The 18,557-nt window shown below is 30.8% G+C and overlaps 1 protein-coding gene across 2 annotated transcripts in view; it reads right to left on the bottom strand.

Annotated features, from left to right (window-relative positions):
- Positions 1-18,557, bottom strand: part of LOC129231275 (myc box-dependent-interacting protein 1-like) — a 107,688-nt gene that overhangs the window by 44,610 nt on the left and 44,521 nt on the right. For both annotated transcript variants that reach the window (XM_054865557.1, XM_054865558.1), the window contains exon 2: positions 9,297-9,377. In XM_054865557.1, the coding sequence (XP_054721532.1) occupies positions 9,297-9,377 (81 nt within the window). The remainder of the gene's footprint in view (positions 1-9,296; positions 9,378-18,557) is intronic.

The following is an 18,557-nucleotide window of genomic DNA, read 5'->3' on the forward strand; positions in this document are numbered from 1 at the left end:
CGAAATATTTTTGATCAAATGAATCAGTAAACAGAAGGTTTAATGAATAAATGAAAAGATACTGAAACATTAAACAAAGAATTGAAAAATATATTAATTAATATATGACGAAAATAAATGAGCGAATAAAACAAAAACAAACAAAAAAAAAGAATGAATAAGAATATAAGTGAATGGATGAATAAATAAGTGAATTACTAAATGAAGAAATGTAAATGAATCATCTAATAAATGAAAATGTGAATGAGTTAGTAAATGATTGAGTGAGTAAACGAAATAAACCGTTACCCCTTTTCCCCATCCGCTTTGCCCCGCATGTACTTGGCAAATTGTAAAAATTATTTAAAATACAAATAAGCTTAAGATTAACTAAATTAATACTGCAGCGAATATTAGGAGGGCTCAATTAATATTTAAAGTGTTAATAACAAGAACGTTATCATTTTATAGTAACGAAACTAATTTTTGACTTACAACAAAATATTACAATATGAGTATCATTTTTTTAAAAAGATTGTCTCTTATCAAATGTTTCAATGTTTGTCGATATTTTGTACCTGACTGGAATAGACTATATCTGGTACTACACAGTTAAAATATTTATCCTGCTTTTAGCGCCACCTATCTGGTAATATTTTACCATTTCACTTTGCCCCGTTATTTCACTTTATCTCACACTCCCTAAATATATGTAGTAACTAAAACGAAGCCCCAGTTCAAAATATTTACCTTTAAAATTCATTTTCAGAAAAGTTACTTTCGTAAGAATAAATAAAAACTAAACAGAGATTATAGCTTATTTTTATGTGATATTTTTGGTGCACTTTATTTTACATTTAGAAATATCCTTTTAAATTTTTAGCAATGAAATATTCTTCTCCCTCTATGCGTATCTGATACTAAGTTTTATAATTAAGTAAATCGGTGCACAGTAGCGTCTAGCCTCTGAGTGTTGCATCTCTAATTGAAACACTCTTCTTTTCATATCTTGATAAATGATAGATGTGTTCTCATTATTCAAAAGCGACTGGTATTTTACAGCCGATTATCAGTTTATTTCACTGAAACGTGTAGATGAAATCTCATTATTCAAAAATGACTTGTATTTTAGAGCCGATTATCAATTTATTTCACTGAAACGTGACAACAGTTTACTTTCTCTACTTCAATGAACTCTGATAATACAGTAAGTGTGCTATTATAAATTCCTAAAGTGAATGGATTAACTGTAGATACATGAATGGAAAGTGCAATGGATCTTCTGTATTCCTGTCAGCAATACAAGAAAATGTTCCGTATGCTGAAAAATATAGCTGCAAGCAAAATGTACGAGACAGGCGCAATGTAACGCAATGAAACTACTAAATTGACAACAAAGGTAAATGTCCCGTGAAGCGTAAGTAATTGGAAAAGCGGAAACGCTCAAGTGCAATTTGAGGATGGCATTTTCTTTTGAAAAAAAGAGAAAGTAGTGATGCATATATAAAAGTTGATTTTCATCATACGTTATTTTTAGACATACTTCAAATTTGCTACCTTGTTAATTCTACGTATTTTTCTTTTCAAATACTTTCAAAAAAATTTAACGTCGAGCTACACTCCTACGAATGATAAATTTACATATAGAAAGAAGTAGATACGTACATAAAACAATTTGCGTTTTCTAAATCAAAGTGGCTTTCTCACAAAAGTCAATACGGACATAATATTATTATAAATCATTATAACATTGTCAGAAACAATATTCCGAATGAAAATACATTTTCTTACCTAAATCGTTATCTGCTTTTAAAATGTAAAGCTGCCCTTAAAAACTAAATACAAATGTATGTCAAAAAGTTTTTCTTTAATTCAAAGCATATAATTTTTTCCTGAACAGTTTTAGGAATAACTATGTTACTACACAGAAAAAAAAATCGGTTTCTAAAGAAAAGTGGGTTTCTCACAAAAACCAATACGGACATAATATTAACATAATACTAATGACAGAAAAAAAAATCTGGAATGGAAATCTATTTTCTTACCTAAATCGTTCAAAGCTGCTCTTAAAAAATTGAAGCAAATGTGTGTTAAAGAATTTAGTGCTAATTTGAAGCAAATCGATTTTTTCTGAACGCGAATCCTGGATTGAATAAATTAACCTTAATGAAATGCAAAAGTAATATTTGAAACGTTAATTTGTCTAATGCCAAAATGAAACGAAATGACTATAGAGGTCGCTAACTGATTAATTGTTAATTGGAAACGAACAATTGATTTGACTCAATTTCCTTGTTAAAGTACAGGAGTGGTCAACTTATTTCTCTTTAAGATTAATTTTAAATGTTGACAAATGTGTCACGATCTACCTGCGATTTTTTTTTCTCTCAAATGGTTAGAGGAAGGATAGAAATGAAATATTTTGAGAATTATGGATTACAAGTATTATCAATAAATAACTTATAAAAGTAAAACCGACACAACCTCAATGTGGCACTTATCTGATTAAAAGGACAAGAGGGGTTTTTTTTATTATTATTTTTGCGAAAACTTGCAACAGATTATCTCATTTAAGAATTCATAAAAGAATTCTGGAGGGTTCAATGCCTCTAAGTTGAACTGAAGACTGAAGCTTTCACGGTTGTTTACAACACTATTCCGCAGGCTGCAAAAATGACTTGCTTTCAGCATTTAAAAATATTTATCATTTCTCTTTCAATTTCCTTTTGCCATATTGCATTCCGACGTTTTAAACTTCACTTTTTGCACAAATATTTTTAATTCAATAAAGTACCTGTTTTTTAAAAACATTATTGATAAAACTCTTTATGGTTTATTTCTGTTTTTCAAAGTAAAGAAGTTTTCCTTTGGAATGATTTATATCGAATAGCTTTGTTATTTTGTTGGATAGAGATTGTATGTCTTCAAATAAATAGATAGATAAGTAAATATATTATTGTAAGGTTAATAATACTGAAGAATTTACTGGGTCCAAAATTGTTACCATCACATGTTAATTAATTGTGAAAGTTTGAAGTAATATTTCTCAGAAAAGATTTGATATTAAAATATTATTTGTTTTTTAATGGATAAAAATGCTTTGAAATATTCTTGGTTTTATGAGTCTGAAATAACATGTTTAGAAAGTCAGCCATCGTTAAGAGCTGCTTTTTATAAAAGTGGATTGATTCTGGGTGAAAATGAACTGAAATTGAGAGGCACTTATTTTTTTACGTTTCAAATATTATTCGAAAAAGGATAAAGCATTGAACAACATTTTGAAAAATTTAAAAAAGATGTGTAAGGGAAATTATTTATTTTCCAAAACGTTTCAAAAAAATAATTTGTAACTGGAAGTTAAAGGGTACATGCTGATTTTTAAATCATAAGTTTAAAAAATTGTAAGAACTGCTATCATAAAATGTTAAAATTTCAAAAGTGCAAAGTCCAAAGATAATTTTAAAAAAAATCATTTTGAAACACCTTCAATATCAATCTAAGGTACAAAAAATCGCGAAAAGACTCTAAACACTTCTCCCGGAAAATTTAGTTTTTGTGACATAGTGCTCTTTATCTTCCAGATACAGACTTATTCTTTCAAGGAGTGTTCTAATAAAAATTCTTCACTATATGATCCTTCATTTCGAAATAGTAATTAAGAAAATAAAATGTAAAGTTGTAAATGCCTACAATGGTGCATTAGAAATAGTTGGAGGCTGAGATTCTGCAAGATATGATTCTTCATTTCGCAATAGTAATGAAAGAAATAACATGTAAAGTTTTAAATGCTTACAATGCTGCATTAGAAATAGTTGGAGGTTGAGATTCCACTTAGATTCAGCAAGATATGATTCGTCATTTCGTAACAGTAATGAAGAAACTAAAATGTTACGCTTTAAATGCTTAACAATGTTGTTTTAGAAATAGCTGAAGGATGAGATTGAGCTTATAACCAGCAAGATATGGTCTTTCATTTCGTAATTAGTAATGAAGAAAATAAAATGTAAAGCTTTAAATGCCTAACAATGTTATGTAAGAAATAGTTGGAGGCTTAGATTCAGCGAAATATGATTCGTCATTTCGTAATAGTAATGAAGAAACTAAAATGTTACGCTTTAAATGTTTAACAATGTTGTATTAGAAATAGTTGGAGGCTGAGATTGAGCTTATATATCCAACAAGATTAAGATATGATTTTTCATTTCGTAATAGTAATGAAAAAAATATAATGTAAAGCTTTAAATGCTTATAATTGCGTAGTAGAAATAGTTGGAGGCTGGGATTCAGCTTAGCTTACCTGTTTCTGAGAGCGTCTTTAGCTGGAGGGAAAGGTTGCTTCAAAAACAAAAAAGTAAAAAATGCAAACGGCGTGTTAAAATTTTGAAACCGACTGCTAAGTGTGCTGCGTGTTATGCTCTGGGGCATTGAAGGAGTAGCTTTTGGAGCCGCGCAGGATTAGAGGGTAAGCGCCTGTCACGATAATTTACTTGAAACCTGTTTTGTTTTGTTTTAATTCTTTTAAGTATCCACCGTAAGTTTAGCCTTGAACTTCAAAGAAAGGTTTATTCGCTTTGGTCGGTCAAAAGTACAATTGGTAGCAGGTTAAAATTAGAAATGGGGTTTTATTAGGACAGTAAAAAACATAATTTAAGATTTCCAGTTTGTTTTAAGAATTCCTTGAGTCGAGTGCTATACACTTAATTTTTGACGTAGTTTTCAGTTTGACTCAACAAGGCCCATTCCGTTTACATTTATATGCCATCATTCAAGTTCGCATTGTGCGTTTAAACAAATATTTGGTAAAGTTATGACGGGCATAATAGTACTACGCATTTTGAAAGAAAGTACAATTTTGTACAAATGAAATTTTGTAAAGAGAAGGAAAACTGTGTATCGAACGATTAGTGTACGACTGCCTGTGAGTGACATTTTGCTATTTTTCAGTGAATAGTTTTTATAGTTTAGTGTTGCTTAAAACTTCGAATGTTTTGTTAAAAAATTCATAGTTCTAGGTGTTGTGCAAACTATAGGTTCTTGAGAAAGTCTGTTATAGACTATTTCCTACTTAGGTGAGAAAAAAACCTAAAGTTCTTGAATAATTGGAAAATCTTAAATTTCAGCTAACGAAGATTTGTACCGATATTTCTGGGAAATAAATCAACAAGTAGCAGTTACATGTATTAACGTCTTATTTTTAAACATTTCTCAGTGCCAGTATAGATTTTATGATTGATTTAACGTCTGTTTATCTTGGACTATTTTTATTTTTAATCAGAGTTGCAGGTTGCCGAAAAAAAAATTGATAGTGGACTGTTAAAATCTAACTAAAGTTTTTTTTCTCATGACAGCTGTTAGTTATTATTATTATTGTTATATAAAACAAACAAAATCATTAATGAGAGTAGCACAAAATAGCGCTGTTTTCAGTCATTTATGAATTTAATTGAAACTCCTATAAACAACTTTAGCGAAAAAAGAAAAGGAAAAAAGAAGAGCATCAATAACAAGGACTTATTGTTTGAGAAATGAAAAAAAAAAAGAAAAAGAACCCGTGACTTGTGAAGGGGGAGGCGAAATAGATTTACCGTAGATTTACCTTAAGGGAACCGGGACGTTTTATACGTTCAAAAAATTGATTTTTTCAATTTTAGCTGCATAAAATAAGACACACTTCTCCAATTCCAAAAATGTATGTATTGTGTGGGTATCAAATTCCGAAAGCTAATTAATTTACTTTTTAAAATGTAAGCAAAAAAGCCACGCCCCTTTTTAAGGGATGGTATCTGAATTGAATGTTGACACAAACTAATGTTTTCTTTCATCAAATATTCCATGATCCAGTTACTTTTACTTTTTTTTCTATTTACATAACGTAAACTTAGAAAATGCCTCGGCGCAAGCAGTTTGGGAAGCGTATCGCATGCTTACTAGCATTGTCAAGGTCAACACGTTTTCCCTTTTTTCAGAAAACACATTTTTTCAAACTTTAGGTACGCTTACATAAAATTCATATCAATGTATGATTATGTAACTTTGTATTATAACATATACAAGCATTTTGCATGTGTTAAACATATTTTTATTTTTGTTTAGGTACTATTGTATTTTTAGGAGGCTAATTTTAGCGAAAAATATCGTACTTTTTCGGGATTTTATGAATACTATATTTTAACATTTTTTGTGGTTTTTTAATTTGAAGGTAACTGAAAACTAATAGGATCACTGTAATTTGTGACCTTTTGCCTGTATAGTATTGAAGTTTAGAGTGATTTAATTCAGAATTGTTTTTGCTAAGCGTACCTATTTGCAGTCATAAATTTTCAAATTATCGTGCAACTATATATTTTCTATTTACTATTCAAAAATATATTCTTTAAGGAAAAAAAATATTTTTACTGGTTTATGATGAGAAGATTACATTCTTTCTATAAAAAATAGTTTTTAAGTCACACTTGATTTTAAAACGAATAAACACCTTGTGATTTGCAACTAAAAATTTGACTCTTTTCGTTGCCGAGAACGTCCCGGTTCCCTTAAGTGACATTTTACTCAACTTATCATCAAGTGTTTTTCGACATAGCTACCAGATAATATTATAACATACTCATAAATACTAGAAACAAGGTTGGATCCAATGCTGTTATGGAACCAAAATGTGGGATAAGGCGGCCTATCCTTTTCAAGGGGTTCTAGTTCAACCTCTGTACGCAGTTGCTTTAAGTAGATCAAGCACCGCTCATTATTTCTGTTTAGGCTAGTAAAACAATGTAATGTTTTGTTTCATTGTGCGTGCGGTTAAACATCTGTTTACATTTTCGGTGTGGATAAGTTTCACTTGTGGCTGCTCTAACACCTTGTTGTCTACCTAAAGAGAAAATTTTAACGATGGCTGTGTGCATGTTTCTGTTGCTGTGGATTGTGTCCTTAATAAGTCGTTCTGTTGAATTTTGATTTTGGAAGTTGGTTCTCTTGATTTTGCAGTTTTTGTATCGTAAGATACTTCGATGTTCAGCCTGTTGGATTGGCGTTTTACGTTTGAAATGTTGCTTATTTATGGATAGGCAAAAATAAAACATTTTATAGATATATTTGTGTATGTTATTCTGGTAGTTTGGTTGTATTGATTGTTGCTTCTGGTAGAGGTCGTAACTGCTCATTGATTAAGTATAGGTCCGTTTGCTTGTATTGTTCGAGTTCAAGGATCTAACGATAAAGCAACAAAGATTTATTCGGTTTTCTAAGTTTTTCTATTGATTTGGATATTGAAGGCATCATGAGTTTATTGTCTACGCAAAAGCGTGAGACACATATTTAAGCACACTGGGACCTCTTTAGTCTGGAGGTCCCCATATTTCGAGGACTCTAAATAGTGATCATTTATTTATTTATCGTATTTTGGTCTCACTTCTAGAAAATTGAAAAGTAAATAATACTAAAAATAATGAAGTTAGCGTAAACTCTAAAATGAAGAACATATTATCTCCGTTTCTTTTATTATTCATTTCCTAATTGCCTATCCTCGTTTCAGCGATAACTCATCACATAAGTATTTTCACACAATGTTTCATTCATCAGGTCAAAGCTTACGTGATCGTTCAAAAGGTTAGATATGTCCCACTAGGCAAGGCAATGAGAAATGAAATTCCCCCAACACGCCACAAATAGATTCATATCCATTCCAAGTCGCATGCCTATTAATTCTTATATGAACTATCTCGGCATTAATTCATCACGTTTGAAATGCATCTTCATTATGTGCAATAAATACATCAATCGTGTTATGAATTCACGAATATATTGTACGACGTTTACCGTGGGTCTCGCGTTTACGCGCATTAAAAGGAGTTATTTAATCTTTTATTATGCGATATGAAGTAGTTCCTTTATAGATGAACAATGAAATCAATTTGTATCTTACTACAAGGATATTACTATAAATTGATTTGTTATGAGCATGTGTTGGGATGAATTGATGCATATTAAATAAACTGACAAAGCGATGAATTGACACTTAAGAAATTGATGTCGCGATGTATTTGCTTCGCTGCACTATTAATATATTGAGTCCTAAAAAAAAATTAAAAAAAAAAAAAACTCTGCTAGAATACATCTTTTATAGTCAAGAACAGGGGTTCTAAACCTCTTTCAACTCTCGTACTCCTTTTGTGTATCATTGTATATGCGTACCATCATTAAAAACGCGTTAGTTTTATTAAAATGTACGTTACAATTTAAAATTTAACTGCTAACGTTTAATTACTAATAGGCAATTTAAACTTAACCAAGAAATTTTGTACATTATACAGTACTTTTTTTTATACAAAATGTCCACTAAAAAACGAAAAAATTAAAAGAGTCAGAAAATAATTATGGAAATGCTGGGTTTGATTTTATTTGCAAACTTGATCAATACTTGCCTTCAGCTTGAGCACACACACAAATACAGTCGTAAATTATCTTCAACATTATCCTTGTTTCTATTCTCGGTCTTCTGTAACGTTCAACTCGAAAACCTTTTTTCACAGAAGTAAACTGTCGTTGATTCGAAATGGTACTTCACAGCAATGTCTGCTATAGCTCTTTAATTATAGTTGCACAACCGAAATCAAGTTTCATGAAAGAAGGAAATACAGTGAAACCTGTGTAAATTGACCACTAACGGTGCATTACTTTAGTGGCCAACTTTAACAGGTGGTCAACTTATAGAGGTTGATTTATATGATATAGGACTAACTCTGTACCTGAAAAACGCGGTCATCTTAGACAGGTGGTCAACTTGCAAAGGAGGTCAACTTTACAGGTTTTACGGTATCGGTGTTTTTTTATTAGAAGTGAACAATTCCACATGATGTATTTGGAATATTACTCGATATACGCAATTTTTCTTTCAAAGATCATCAAAAGCAACAAAAAAGAGAATTTCTCTTAGTTTTTGCATGAAAAAATGCACACCTTTTCGATATTGACTGCCAGGGTTGTATGAAAGGGGTGGAGGGGTGGTCGTATGCAAGGTTACGTTCATTTGAATGAATTTGTCAAAGTTATAATATCAAATGAAATAAATAACTGAATAAAAATTTATCCCTCAAATTATGTTTACGGAGAAATATATTTTGCTTTGTTTCTTATGTAGATACAAAACGTGTTTTTTAAATATAGATAAGGTTTATTAACCCTGAATGCTTCCTCAGAACATATTACTGTATATTTTAGAAATTAATATGCAGGTAGTACAGTGCTAAGACATGAACAGTATTAACATGTCGTGCTGACAACAGATAATACATGAAGATAAATTGATTATGAAATTAACTTACATGCTGCTTATTGAAGTTGCTGATGTACATGTTCAGAATGTCATCTGTCGTTCGATCTGCTTTGCCGAGATTTTGCAATATCTGCAAGAGAAAAAAAATCCTTAATACAATCAGAATAACAATAAATTGTAAGAAGTCAAAGAAAAAAAGTAAAAATTTTGTACTTAAAAGGACATAATTTTTGCTTATTGAAAAATACATGAACAATGTCGTTTGTAAGCTGCTTTTATCCACGCACACGGATATGTAATAACTTTATTCAGAAATTTAATTTTACTTATTAAAGTATTGCGATAAAAAAAAAATTCTAAAGGAATCTGAAGTGATATTTTGCTCTATGATTGAATGTCTAGGTAAAAGAAACAAATTCTGTGAAAACAGAAAACTCAGAGGCTTTAACATATGTTTCACACTTTTTTTACGCTTAGATTTTTGTAACAATGTTTTACTATTGATTCGGAAATTAAATACACAGATTTCCACTTTATGCAGAAATTTATACCTGTGTGTGTGTATACACCAATATAGAGGGTGACCCAAAAGTCAGTTGACTTTTCAAAACCCCTTATAATTATTGAACTTTCTGAAATAAAACGATGCGCTTTCCTCGTTAATGCTACAAACATGGGGGATTTTTGTTTATAATTAAAATAAATCCTTATATATTATTTCTGTAGCCTGTTTTTGGTTTCTACGCCAAATTTCCCTCAATTCTTGATCGATTTCTTTGATTTACGGCTAATTTTATAGCTTATGGTGCTGGTTACTGACGAAAAATAGACCCGCGGTCTAAAAATTGTTTCCTTTAGCCGAAAAACCTGTTTTAAAGAACCAGAATAAGCTTTTCGGTCAAACTTATAACTTTAATTTGCCTAGACCGACAGAGCTGAGTAGCTTGATCAGCAGAGCGTTCTCTTCGTAACCAGGAGATTACGTGTTCGGGCCCACGTCCGGACAATCTGCAACAAAAAAAAATTAGAGAAATATCGCGCATTACACGAACACTGAATTAAATGAATGACAACTATGAGGGAATAGAATAAATGAGAAGGAAATGCTCGTTGCTGATATGAAATCATTCAGTGATTTTGTGCTAAATTACTTCGAAATTGCACGTGCTTTTTTTTTTTTCTTTTTTTGAAGCTTTGGCTCTGGAAAGAAAATTAAAGCATAATGTAAGCGAAAATATAAGTAACAGGTTTAAGATTTCAGACTACAATAGAATTTTTTTTGTTCAGAAAAAAAAAATAATAAATCGTATATTGAAATATATATTCTTCTAATGAGTTTTTGACTCTTTGTACAAATAAATAAAATACTACCTCAATTTGAAGGGTAAAATGCATATTTTTTCTTCTTTTTGCTAAAAAACAAATAGCTTATCACATTTTTACTACATTCGAAAAGCTACGCTTAAAAAAGAGCATAGTTCAATTTATTTTGTATTTTAACCGTGCTGTTAAATGATGAACACGTGCTGCCATCTAAGTTATAACGGTTTAAGCAGCCTGCGATAACAAATTGTAAAAATTTTCAAAAATAAAAACATTTTTCTTCAATATCTTATCTTATATATTAATCCCCTCTCATTTTAAAACTTATCAGGCTGGCCAATGACGAAAAAAAGACTTACGGTCGAAAATTCAAGTTTTCGAAATCGCCTCTTGCTGTTTCAAAACCTTGATGCTGCCTGTAGTTCTTATGCATTTTTTAAAGCAAAGTTCTAATGCAGTTTTCCATTTTTTACGTCGCTTTCGGCAAAAAAAAAAAAAAAAGCCTGTGTGTGTGTTCATATTTTAATAAAGCTTAACAGCACTGGACTTAGTTGTTCGTTTTAATTGATAAGTTTTTTTCGGTAGAGCGCTCGGCTATAAACTATCTGAACTTCGGGCAAGCTTGGGCTGTCCGACATAATATCAAATTTATATTAGTATTACGCATTACATGTGCTCATAACATACACACCTAATAAAATAAATGCAGTGGGAATGCTACTTGATGTTTCGACTCCTTTATGCAGGCTACAGTTATCATTCGGATAAGTTGATTGTTAATCGAACTGTGTTCTTTGACTACATCCAGATCACTCAACATAATGTAAGCATAAAAAAGTATTAGATTTACCTAAAGAAATCCTTTTTGTGCAGAAAAATTTTTTTATTGTATGCTGAAATGTAGATGTTTCTAATAGCAGTGTTCGACCTTTTGTACAAATGAAAAAATACTACGCCCGATTAAAACTACGAGTTTCACTCAGTAAACCTTTAATTTTTTATTCGCGCGAATACGATATAAAGCATTAAAAGTATTATCAACTTCATTAGCAAGAAATTATTTTTTACTCCTCTGCTTTCTGCTGGAAAAAAAAAATACATTTTGTCTACGTTCGAAAAATTACACTTAAGAACGGACTCAGTTCAACTGGTTTTGGTTTTGAATTTTAAGTGTTCGATTAAAAGAGAAACATGTGAGGGCATTTAAGTCGTAACGGTTAAAGCAACCTTCTATGTGAAATAGTTCAATATTCAAAGACAAAAACACTTATTTTCAATCAAATTTATTACTTCTCTAGAATGTTTGTTTCAATCGCTACGTGAGATCTTCGTCATTCTTTAATCAAATTCCATGCTTTGCGAATAATTTTAAATCGTATCATGCTGGTTAATGACAAAACACAGATGCATGATCTTATTATTATTATTATTTTTTTTTTTTTGGCAAAAATTCTTTTTTGCTGTTTTTTACTACGCATTCCTTCAATGAATAGCTTTCGAAAAGGAAGGCGCAATTGCTAGGTTTGTTGGGGTGTCGGGCTGTTAGTTAGAATGGCGCCAATTCGAATACGTGCCAATAAATATCTCTTTAATGTTTCTTTTTTTCCCGTCAGATGCTGACATGTGCGGGACTGTATTTGCCACAACCTGTTTTTTCACATGCACAATTATTGCTTTTTCACGAGTCACCACTCAGCCACACTTTTAATGACATTTATGTTTGCATTGAAAATATTACGATTAAAAGGGGAGCTATGACCAAATTATCACAACGTTGTATTTAACGAGGTTTTGTTACTGATGTCTTTAAATTACATGCCTTCTCTTCAGCGCTTACTTTTTTTTCGGTTCTTCTTCATAATGTTCTTTCTTTGAAATTCTTAAAGAGCGAAATGCCTTATGAAACGATTTGAAGCACAGTGCGGAGTTCCGCACGGGTCGACTAGTCATTTTATATTAGTTATATTTTTGCCCAAAATTTTACACTGAAGTTGAATTAATGGCCCTTTTCGAGGAAAAGCATGGTGACACACTTTAAACCGTTTTTGTCATAGTTGAAAGATATAAAGCGCTATTACAAGATAAAGTCATCACTTAATTACAATAGAGGCATGCGCTCCCATTCAGTAGCATTTATACAAGATTGGGCGCCTCAGCACATAACTACACCTGTTGCGATACTTTTGAGATCGGCATTTCGAGACAACTATGTCCTTATTCGATCCTTTTTGCATGAATGGCCGCCATGGTCTCCAGATCTCACACCTTGTGACTTCTGGATATTTAAATTCACGTATGTATAGAGGACGGCTTACTTTCTTTGGCCTAATTAAAGGAAGCAATATTCTTTCAGATACGTATAACCATCATATGTCAGGTGTATCCTATGAGATATTTATTAGCGCTAAGCATGTGCAGGGTTTTTTCTACGGTCTGACGGCTATAATTTTCAATGATGGAAAACATATTGAATAGCTGTTGTGTTAAAACGCTTTCATTGATCAAGATGAGCAGCACTATAATATTATTCCATTAGGTCAACTCCACTGCAGCCTTTTGGTCAAAAATACAACTAACATATATATATATATATATATATATATATATATATATATATATATATATATATATATATATATATATATATATATATATATATATTCATTATAAAGAAAAGTTTCAAAAAGTCTACTGAATTTTGGATCCCCCTGTATATTTTTGTGAATTTTACATACGTTTTACTCTAAATTTTGAAGGGATTTAACTTTTTTTTAATTTTTTTGCTTTTGTTATTTTATGTTTTAGTAAAATTTTCAATTTATAACATCAAGCTTAACTTAGCCTTTGTTTCAGTTCTTCTAGAAATGTTCCTATTTATTTCTACTTGACTATAACTGGAACACCAATAGCTCATTAACGGTTGAACCGTCTCATTTACCCTTAGTTACAATCGGAAGAAGCCTACTTATGAGATTAGCATGTTTCTTGTTTAACTTTTCTAATTTTAGCAGTAATTTCATGCTAAATTCTACTTTTTTTTTTCTTTTTTTTTTGCATGCTTTGTTTCTCCATTTTTCAATGATCTTAACAATGAAATTATCACCTTGATATATGATTTTTCGGAAAGATATATGAGGCAATGAGAAGCAAAGGGATTTAATTGATCATTTTCAAGTTTTGAGTAAAACGTGTATTAAGATTACGCCCTAGGTAGGCTTTCATTGATTTTTTCTCTTAAGTCATGCTGTATAGCAGCAACTACCAGGGCTACTAGTACCATCTCTTGCCCCAAGACAAAGGAAAGATTCACCTACCATGTGTGCTGGTTATCTCCAAATTTTTAATTTTGCCCCCTTTGCTTCTCCCTCCCTCATATGTCGCTGTGAAAAACCGACATTGGAGAGTATCAACTCCCAACGGTATAATTCTCCGGAAATAATCGGACTTTCGCAGATTTTTTGCTACGTGAACGTTGACATTCACCGGCATATATCAAGTTTCGGATTTTTGCGGTAAAATACATATAGCCACTAGGGTGGTTCAAAAAAAAAAAACTTTTTTTCAGCTAGAGTTCAGACCACCCCTTATTTTGTTAGACTTACTAATAGTATTATACTGTAAAAGTTTTGGCTTCTTACTCAGATTTTAAGAAAGTGCTCAATGACCCCTTAATTTAACATCAGCCGTAGTATAGAAATTGCCACAAATTTAGAAACATTTAATTTCCCCAGCTGTTTTTTTTTTTCGCAAATAATTATTTTATTGCAAAGTACATGCATATTACTAGTGTATATTACAATATGTAGTATTGTTTTTTCAGTTCAATATATTTTTTTAACTCCCCTCCCCATACTTATGAAATTTGGGGGAGGGGGTTGAGCACCCTCTTTCAGTTGAAATAGGAAGCTAAAATTATTCCAATATATTACTATCCACAGGTCTCTAAATATTTAGGGATGACCCGTTACCTAGGAGAAACTTTTTTTATGTGTATTTTTGAAGCAACCCAATAGCCACACAACCAGAATTCACGAAGTGTAAGATATGCAGACCACACATGGGGACCATTGATACAGAAAGCAATAACAAAAGACATAGTTACCCTACATTTGTTTATTTTCATAATCTTAAAAAAATTGGTGCATTTTAACTGCATGGTATCTCCTTTAAACTTAACAGGAAAAAATATTTCAGAAAAAAAAAAAGAAGTAATAATGATATTCATTTTAAAAAAATAGTAACAAAAAAAAAACTCTTCGACTGCTCTTAGACTGCTTCGTACATGATTTGTCAAATCGGTCAGAAAGATTTCTCGTTACTGGTGATTGACTTTCTTCAAATCAATAATGAAGATTTTTCAATAAGCTAAAGAAAAACAAGCAAGGTACATCGAAATAAAATATGATTCTACTTAAAACAATGCGATGTCTTATTTATGCATTCGTCCTAGTAATGCTAGATGCATCTAGATCAGAGAATCCGAAAGAGAGAAAAAAAAAACTGTCCACGAGCGTAGAAAAACACTCTTCCTCAATAACTTTTTTATCCATCCTTTTTTTTTCTGCAAACCTATTCTTTTGACCGTCATGGTTTATGGGCACTGGAATTCCAGCAATGAATTTCTCTTGCATTTGTTAGTGAAGCTTTTATCGCAACATCTACTAAACATCTTGCATATCATCAATCAATAAACGTAAAATAATACTTCACATCTTCACCTTAGAAATGGTCGCTTCTCAAGCGTAACATATTGAAATTAATTTTTGTTGCACATTTACGCATAAAAAAATGCTTTTATTTTTTGACCCATTCTAGGGTAGACTTGATACATTAAGGGTTTTTTTTCTTAGAAAGGTTTTACTATGTAAACATCATTAAGAAAACGAAGTGTTGCTGTTTTCACATACGAAATAATGAATCTCTTGAACTGGTATTTTGATTTCAGAGTGGAAGTGTTATTTTAAACTTTTGGGAGGTAGAAAAAGTATTTTCTCATTATTTTAAGATAAAACGTTTGCTTATAAAAATAAAAGTATCATAAACGCAAAATAATAGTGGAATTAATTCCATAAGCATTAGGCAAAAGAAATCTTTGTTCGCAATTAGAGATACTGCTATCTAAACTCAAAAACTTGAAATTAGCACTGTTGACCAGTCTCTAGAAAAAAATCAATTTAGTAAAAATATTTATTTATTTATTAATTACATCAGTTACTGCTAGATGAACAACCAGAAATATTTATCTACGTTTTCTATGTGAACATACATAAATCAACTTTTTTAGTATTATATTTAGTGGATGAGCAAAGCACTATCTTGATTCATGCATAAAATTCTTCTCCCAATGAATAATGGATTAGGATATTTTCATACTATGACGCAAATGTTTAGAACAATCTTTGAAAACTCTTTTTTAGTTAGAAACTTTACTTTCATTTAAGATAAGTCATTTGTTTAAAAAAACAAAAGTATCAATATACAGAGGGTGGCCTAGTAATTAAACTCAAATACGATTTTTAAGTATATTTATTGTTTTTTTTATTGCTGTTACATAGTTTTATTATTTGAACTCATTTTAAAGTTTATTTAAAATATGAATTAAACATTAAACGTAAAGTACCTTCTGATCGATGATATAAATAAGTAAAAATATAATTATTTAGTATTTAGTAACTCCGTCTTTTACTTGGATGCTGTTTGGCATGCTTTCAATGCATGATCTGGCATCTTGAGTTACCTAGTATTATACATAAAATCATTATTTTTTTTTCCAAAACTCACTGTCACAAGAATAAGCTTGTAACTTGAAATTTTAACGGACACTGACATTGATGTCTCATTTAAAATTAAAAAACAAAAAAAAAGTAAAGTGTTGCCAGAATGAACTTTAAAGTTTTAAATAAACTGCAAATGTGTTCAAGTAATAAAACTATGTAACAACAATAAAAACAATAAAACTACAGAAAAGTTTGAGTATAATAATTTGGTACGATGCGTTCAGCACAAGAAATCTTTGTTCGCAATTAGAAATTCTGCCATCGTAACTGAAAAGCTTGACATTAGTGCCGTTGACAAATTTCTGGAAAAAAATTCAGCTTTGTAAACGTATTTATTTATTTCATCAGTTACAACTAGATGAATAACAAAGAATATTTATCTACGGTGTATGTGCGCTTTACCGTATATATATCGGCTTTTTTATTTGACTCAGCAAATGAGCAAAGCACTCTCTCGATCCATATATGTAGTCCCTTTCCTGATAAATAATGGATTAAGATATTTCCATACTATGACGTAAATATCCTTCATCGGAAAGCTTTCTCCTGTTTCCAAAATCCTAGATCATTTGCTGAAAATGAGTATTTCTCCCGAGTCACAGCAGAGACGTGTTCACAAAAATATGAAAGGAGAAGTGCCTAGGTATAGGTTATAACAAAAGTGGCTAGTATTGTATAAAAAATATCACAGGCATTCAATAGAAAAAGAAATGTTTTAAGAGTGAAAATTAGGTTAGTGGAGATCACAATATGGGATTGGGAGCAATATCAAGCAAAATACGCAACATGGGGCGAAGCCAGCATTCTTTTTTTTTCTTTTTTTTAGAAAAGAAAGAATGAAGAAATGAAGATGAAAATTGTGCTGTATGTGTGTGTGTGGCCTGCGATCATTATCTTTAGATGAGCAGGGTAGTTAATAATGTATTTTGTATCAAAAATGCCCCCCAACGGACTTATATAGACTGCACTGATTTTTATTTTAAAAATGATAAATAATTTTTGATTAACAAAAGGCAAAGAATTGTTTGCTTGACTTATTTTTATGGTTATTCCATAATAGGAGTAGTTCCTTATAAGCAAACATTTTCCCATTATTTAAAAAAAAAAAGGAAATGAAATTTTTAACTAAAATTGTTGGTTTAAGCATTTGAACACAAATGATTCTAATATAAGAATCTTGAATTTGATTTTACGCTCAATATTATTTTTCCTTTTAAATCAAGTGCTTTGTAAGTGACAAAAACAAAACCACCATATGCGATGCTTTTACCCTATACTTTAGCAAAAAGAGGTTGAGTAATATTTAGTAAATGCTAATATTTTAAAAGGAGCATTTTTATTAGGATTGAAACTTATAATATCAACATTTATAACTAACACTGAACTAAGTTAGGCTACAAAATCTTCATTAAACCTTATTTAAAAAATTGTAGTTGAAATGAATGAATATTTATGTCCCTAAATACTGAATGAAAAATCAAACTTGAAAAATTAAAAAATCATTTATTGAACTAGAATACAGTTACTTATACACAGGGGTACCCCGAACTTAAATTTTTGTAGAGCAGAAATTCTCAATTTGCTAAATGGAACTTTAAATTTTGACGAATGAGGATAATTTTGCCAAATGAATACCAAATATCACCGAATAAAAATAATTTTGCCGAATGAAACTCCAAATTTTGCCGGACCGTCAGACAAATTTTTCCGAATAAGAAAAATTTTGGGAGGTCACAGTGACTTACTTCCCTTGACTTCCCATTGGGCCGTCCCTGCTTATACATAGAAAGGCGTTGTCTGCATGGCATAAAGCCAATAGTGAGAGATATAACATATTACATACTATTTCAAAGTGAAACAATTTTTCTGCCAAACTCGATCAAAATTCAAGAAAAAAAGATTTAAAAAAAATTTCAAAATTCTGAATTAGGGTCTGTCCACGGTGACTGACGTTACAATTTCAGTCTATTTTTAACTTACAAATTCAGCACTGTCTTGAAATTAAATTTTGTTTCTCCTGAAATTGATCTAAAATATCATTATATGGTACATCACTGCCCCCACACTTGTTTTCAGACTTGAGGAAATTTTTTTATGTGAAATTAAGGGGAATAAAAAAACGTGACTGATGTTACGCAGAAGAGACATTGAGAAAATTGATTTATATACAATTTGAAATCCTCTTCAAACTAATAACGTAAAATCTAAAC

This window comes from Uloborus diversus, chromosome 10, assembly GCF_026930045.1.
Source record: "Uloborus diversus isolate 005 chromosome 10, Udiv.v.3.1, whole genome shotgun sequence".
In the NCBI taxonomy this organism is placed as follows: Eukaryota; Metazoa; Arthropoda; class Arachnida; order Araneae; family Uloboridae; genus Uloborus; species Uloborus diversus.